At 38.8% G+C, this 7074-nt stretch overlaps 1 protein-coding gene across 1 annotated transcript in view; it reads right to left on the reverse strand.

The window, feature by feature from the left end:
* rims4 (regulating synaptic membrane exocytosis 4) overlaps nucleotides 1-7074 on the reverse strand; it is a 44259-nt gene that overhangs the window by 14194 nt on the left and 22991 nt on the right. The window contains exon 2 of the mRNA XM_014023962.1: nucleotides 5231-5375. Coding sequence (XP_013879416.1) covers nucleotides 5231-5375 — 145 coding nt within the window. The remainder of the gene's footprint in view (nucleotides 1-5230; nucleotides 5376-7074) is intronic.

Genomic DNA, 7074 nt, shown 5'->3' on the forward strand with positions numbered 1-7074 from the left:
CACACACACACACACACACACACACACACACACACACACACACACACACACACACACACACAGGTCCGATCATAAATCAATAAGCTCAGAAGTGTGATTAGATGATGTTAGCTAACAAACTGCTTATTCATGGCGGCACAAAAGCTTTTCAATCAGCACACCGAGCCAAACAGCTGACAGAAATGCAGCCCGACTGGCATTTTTTTATTTTTTATTTCTATTTTTTTTCCAAGCAGCAGCAGTTTGCAGCTGATGGCTTAAATGATGCAACAGTGCAGCCAGCTTAATGATTCAGCTGTGGTTCCTCTTCGTGTCGTAACGCTCGGAGCAGACACAGATATAAACCACTCAGCTCCTCTGTTTAACTGAATCACTGTCTCTTCTGCACAGCTGATGCCCTTGAGGTAATTTGAAAGGATTTTATCCTTAGCTTAAAAAAAGGCTTTAAGACAAAAATTAAAGGGATTACTTTAGGATGTGTATCACCAACAGATTTAAACAAATATATTTTCTTTAGGGTGAAAAATGACAGTGTCATGGTTGTTTTGGTCTCAAGTTTAGCTCAATATCAGTAAAAACGACTGAGTTTGAACATTTCTTTAAAAGTTTTTTAAGGTCCTAGCTGAGGCAGAAATGCAAATAACTTAAAGTGCCTGTGACATCAAATTTTTGTAATAAATATGAATGCGTTTTTTTAAAATATCAGAAAATATATTGCAAAAAGAAATTTCACGACGCTGAGACCAACAGTTGCTGAGATAATTGCATGTGAAGTAACAGGAAGTGATGTCAAAGGGGAACATCAGAGCATTTATACAACGACTAATAACACAGACTGTAGAGAGAGAATCTGACTTTTTATTATTATTTATTATTATTATTAGTTTGAGTCTCTATCAGAGAGATGGAGAAGAGTAAGAGTTCAAAACATATTGTGTAAATAAACAAAAACACTGAGTTTTCTTTTTCTTAAAGAGTTCCCCTTTGATGTCACTTCCTGTTTCACTTTGTCTGAGCCAAGTTCAAAAGAAAATCTGCCAGTTATGAGACAAAATGGGTAAAATCATGTGAATGATGCCACGTTTCTTTATTTAAGACACGTCGAGTTCATTCACAGAGGTTTTCTTTGTTTTTTGTATTTGAAGGATTTGCATGTCACAGGCCCTTTAAAGTTGTCCTTAAAGTAACCTTGTTGTATCTTTTTGTACCCTATTTATCTTATCCTATCTTCCTAAATCTTATATTAATGTACCATATATTGTGTATATAAGAACTGAAGCACCAGCTGAACTGAAACAAAGTGAAACAGAAAATCTAAAATCTGTCATGAAATGACCAAAGACCTCAGATCTGACCTACATCCTGCGGTGAGTCACAACTTCCTGGAGAAAGTAATTTATTATTTTTGATTCGACCGTCTGATTGAACTTCCAGCAGTCATGCGACAGGTCAGACTTGTTCATTATGTTTCTTTTTATTGTTTCATTTTTATCTGTCGGTCCACGTAAACAGAGCTGTTCTCCAAAGTGGGCTTTGCAAATAAATGTTTGGTCTTGAGTAGAAACAATAAAGTGAGTGAAGCCAAAATATATATTCTACATAAAAACAGCTCATTTCATCTCAAACTGAAGTTTGACTTCATACAGATGACACAGAATGTGGCGCAGTCACGAACTCCACCTAAATCTAACAAGAAAAATAAAAAAAACTAAAATCCTTCCTGTAAAAAGGAACAAAGTGTTTAAAAAAACTGAACCAAACCAGATTTTTGTTTTTCTCTGTCAGCTTGATGCTAAATTTGCATCTCATTATTCCTCTCCAGTTTATTTACAGAAGCATTAATAATCTGACCTCATTTTATTACAGCATCAGCAGGTTCAGACATCTATAAAACAATCAGTAATATTTTTATTCAGATTAAAACCTCTGCTCTTTGCACATTAAATCAAATTTGTTGCTGATACTCCAGAATCTTTGAGCTACATTTTTTAAATTAAAGCCATCTTCATGCATAACCTCACAGAAACAACTTCCTGCATAATTGTAGTAGAAATAAATATTAATCGCACAAACATTCAGATTTATTTTTTTCCTCTCTCTGTCCTTTTAAAGAACCGTCCAACCCCGTGTCAGCCTGTCTGCTGTCCTCTTCCTGTTATGTAACTGTCGCAGTTCAAGCTGATGGCCAGTTTGGCACAGAGCTGCATGTGTCCATGCGTTCACTTGGGTTTTGTTCTGCACTGTTTTATGTGCTTTGTTGGAACTGACCTGTCTCTGGAAAAACATGTTAAAAATTTAGTGTCTACATGTTTTTTCCAGCTGCGTAACATTTCTAGACTTCGGTCTATGATGTCTGCCTCAGATCTGGAAATGGTCATACACGCTTTTGTTTCTAGCCGCCTGGATTATTGTAACAGCCTGTTTATGTGCTTGAACCAAAAACAGCTACATCGCCTCCAACTTGTTCAGAATTCTGCAGCTAGACTTTTAACTCGAACTTCTAAATCTAGTCACATCACTCCAATCCTGTCAGAACTTCACTGGCTGCCTGTTTATTTTAGGGTCCGGTTTAAAATCCTCGTTCTTATTTAGAGCCGTAACAGGCCAGGCACCTGCCGATGTTAGGGACATGCTCTCCACATATGATCCAGTCCTCTGCTTGCGCTCTCAGGATCAAAATCTATTAGCTGTTCCTGGACCACACTATAGGACCCGTGGCGACCGGGTTTTTTCGTTTGCAGCCCCTAGCCTCTGGAATGGCCTTCCCTTTGAGTTACAGCGGGTAAAATAAGTATTGAACATGTCACCATTTTTCTCAGTAAATATATTACTAGAGGTGCTAATGACATGAAATTTTCACCAGATGTTGGTAACAACCCAAGTGATCCATACATACAAAGAAATCAAACCATAAATGTCCAGAAATGAAGTTATTTGTAATAATGTGGAATGGCACAGGGAAAAAGTATTGAACACACTTACTGAAATTTATCTAATACTTTGTACAAAAGCCTTTGTTGTCAATGACAGCTTCAAGACGCCTCCTGTATGGAGAAACTAGTGGCATGCATTGCTCAGGTGTGATTTTGGCCCATTCTTCCACACAAACAGTCTTCAAATCTTGAAGGTTTCGTGGACCTCTTCTATGAACTCTGATCTTTAGTTCTTTCCATAGATTTTCTGTTGGATTCAGGTCAGGTGATTGGCTGGGCCATTCCAGCAGCTTTAGTTTCTTTCTCTGAAACCAACTGAGAGTTTCCTTGGCTTTGTGTTTGGGCTCATTGTCTTGCTGAAATGTCCAGCCACGTTTCATCTTCATCATCCTGGTAGATGGAAGCAGATTTTTATCAAGAATGTCTCTGTACATTTTCCACTCATCCTTCCTTCAATTATTTGAAGTTTGCCAGTACCATATGCTGAAAAATAGCCCCACACCATGATGTTCCCACCTCCAAACTTCACTGTTGGTATGGTGTTTTTGGGCTGATGTGCAGTGCCATTTGACCTCCAAACATGATGTGTATTCTGGCATCCAAACAGTTCAATGTTGGTCTCATCTGACCAGACTATATTCTCCCAGTATTACACAGGCTTGTTTAAATGTTGTGCAGCAAACTTTAAAGGAGCTTCAACATGCTGTTTCTTCAGCAGTGGAGTCTTGCGTGGTGAGCGTGCATACAGGCCATGGTGGTTCAGTGCATTACTTATTGTTTTCTTTGAAACAATCGTACCTGCTAATTCCAGGTCTTTCTGAAGCTCTCCACAAGTKGTCCTTGGCCCTTGGACAACTCTGGCTCTTGGACAACAGTGCTCACTGGAACCTTCAGAAGTTTAGACATTCTTCTGTAACCGATGCCATCATTATGCTTTGCAACAATAAGGTTGTGAAGGTCTTGAGAGAGCTCTTTACTTTTACCCATCATCAGATGGTTCTTGTGTGATACTTGGCCATCATTTGGGACTGAACCAGCTGATATTAACTTGCACTGACAAGGGGCAGGTTTGTTTTCTAATTACTGAGAGAGTTCAGCTGGTGTCTTGGCTTTCTATGCCTTTTTACACCTCCCTTTCTTCATGTGTTCAATACATTTTTCCCTGTGCCATTCCACATTACAAATAACTTCATTTCTGGACATTTATGGTTTGATTTCTTTGTATGTATGGATCACTTGGGTTGTTACCGACATCTGGTGAAAATTTCATGTCATTAGCGCCTCTAGTAATATATTTACTGAGAAAAAATGGTGACATGTTCAATACTTATTTTACCCGCTGTGTGTTCCATCAATGTTGAATTATTCAAAAAGGGCTTAAAAACCTTCTATTTCAAACAAGCTTTTAGTTCGATGTTTTGGCTAAAGTTGTTGAACCCAGTGCCTGTTGTGGTAGCTGAAGTTTTCTCCTCCCTTGGTCCAAGTTCGATTTACATTTTTCAGTAAATGTAATATGTAAATGTAAATGGGTTGGTATTTTATTTTTATTGTTGTCTTTTTGTTTTCATTTGGCCCAATGTTGTTGCTGATACACCTTTTTTGGGTTGGAAATACAGGACGGCTCCATGATATTTTTATTGCATTGTTGTATTATATATTTTTGTATTGTACAGCACTTTGTGAAGTTATTTCTAAGAAAAGTGCTTTATAAATAAAATTTATTTTCTTACTTACTACTAACTGAGTCTGACTCGTTTGTTTTCTCTCTGTCCATCAAAGCTCTTTATTACGAGGTTGTTTTGTTTTCCTATAGTTTTTTTTTTTTTTTGATGATTTTTGGTCAACAGTAGCACAGAAACGGCTGCATGATCAGCATGAAATTTGGCAGGAATGTAGATGAGTCCGACCTACACTGCACCCGCCAATGGTTTTATGATAGACCCCATATAGGGGAGGGGGCTCCATCTGAAAAAGTAACAAAACAATAAGTCTGTTCTGGTGAGTTCTGGTGCTTTAGGGTCATACATGTATCTATATTTTATGTAGGTGAATGAAACAGACACATAAAGGCCTGATTATTGTGACTTTTTGATTGTTTATGATGTTTTAATTAAATTAGTTTTTGCATAAACATAATATAGTCTGTGTTTATGAATGAATAAGTTCATTTTACCACATATTCAGGTAAAATACTAATATAAAAGGAGTAAATTGAAGTCAATCCTTAGTCAGAAAAAACAAATAAAAATGCCTCAGAAATCCTCAGTCTGTGTTCAGGAGAGGAATAAGTCACTCACTTGCCCTCGGAGCCGTAGCTGTTCATGCTGTCCTCGATGGACTCGTGGCTGGCCTGGCGGACGGTCCGACTGGGCATCTCCACAGCCAGACCCGTCTCTGTGCTCCTCTGGATGGCTCCCTTCAGCTTCCTGCCGTCTGTGTCCACTGCAGGGAAACAAAGCGGTGTGAGATGAAGCTGGCGTGCAAAGGAGCACAGAGTTAAGTGACTGTGAAAGCAAGCTTCGAGGATTTGTTTTCTTTCTTTAAAAAAACAAAACCTCCACTCTGTGCCTGCACTCCTCACTTGGAGCTGTTTCTGGTTTGGTGATCCGATCGGTGCAGGAGAAATCACTTAAACAAGGACACAGGAGAAAGCATTCGATCCCTCCCTGGATCAAACAGACGTCTTGTTGCAAAATAAACCACAAAATCAATAAGAGATGCAGAAAATCAGCCCTCTGTCTGACCACAGCCTGCTCACTGTGAGAGGCGACAACACTTCAGTTCATCCTAAAACCACCAAGTAGAAGATGTTTAACTTGACGTTTTACTGTTTTAAAGGCAGAAAATCAAGAAATAGAGTGAAATTATTTAAATAGGAGGATAAATTTGGGTTTTTTAATTGAAAAGAACAAAAAAAAAAGTAATTAACCAGGATAGAGAGATGAAATTTAAATCTAAGATTAAACAATTCAGAGAAAATAAAAGACTGCTTGAGGAGACCTACCACACACACACACACACACACACACACACACACACACACACACNCACACACACACACACACACACACACACACACACACACACACACACACACACACCTAAACACAACGTTAGAAAGTTAGTTCTGCAGTTCTGAAAGCGTGACCCAGAATGAAGCTATTTCCATCCTGTTCATGTGGGACCAGAGGCTGGTGGATCTGGGTTACCTCAGCTTCCAGAAAGTCACTTTTGTCTGCGTTCGACCACAAACCAACACATAAATGAACTCTTGTTATGTCAGAATAAGTCCTGAAGTCTGAGGTTCAGTCTGTGCTGATCTAGAAAAGAATTGCAATTAATAAAAAAAATTCCATCTTTATTATTTTACAGCTCATCGCTGAGACAAGTGGTCCAGGAGACAAACCCAGACCTGCCTCTCAGAGACTCTCCAGCTCCTCCTGGGGGACCCCAGGATATTTAATCACTCCTGCAAGTTCTGGATCTTCTGTTCTGGGGCTGAGGGTCACTCAGCTCTCAGGTGTACTGATTTAGTGCTTTAGTTATGTTTTCATCTGATCGTTTTCCAACATCTCTCTGCCGGCTTACTTTAAACTTCTTATTTACCTTTCAAACACAAAAAGTTGAGACAAAACGCAGCGGCCGTCCCTGCAGGAGTTAACGAGGGGCTCGTCCCTGCAGGAGTTAACGAGGGGCTCTGAATTCATGCCATCAAATTCAGATCGTAGCGTGACTCACTAACTCTTCCTCATCCTCTTCCTCTCTGACCTGATTCCTGCGTTTGAACACAAGCAGGTTGTGTTCGCTGCATCATGACTCACCGAGGCGCTTCCTTCACGCTAAAACTTGTTAAAAACATTTTTAATTCAATGAAGCTGTTCAAGTGGAAGATTTGTTTATTGCAGCTTTAGTTTGATTTTTACCACAAAAGGTAACATTGATGATGAATGTTAGAGAGAATGGTGCAGCCTAAATGACTCGTATGAACCGGCAGGTCAGGGGTTAACAAGTCTTTTTCAAGGTTATATTAGTTTTGGATTTTTCATTACAGTTTAGTTTTATTTTGTTTTGACTTTTTTTCTTTTAAATCAGTTAGTTTTAATTAGTTTTTACTGTGGATTTGCTCATTTTTATTAGTTAT

The sequence above is a fragment of the Austrofundulus limnaeus genome, unplaced genomic scaffold (assembly GCF_001266775.1).
Source record: "Austrofundulus limnaeus strain Quisiro unplaced genomic scaffold, Austrofundulus_limnaeus-1.0 Scaffold399, whole genome shotgun sequence".
NCBI classification, from domain to species: domain Eukaryota; kingdom Metazoa; phylum Chordata; class Actinopteri; order Cyprinodontiformes; family Rivulidae; genus Austrofundulus; species Austrofundulus limnaeus.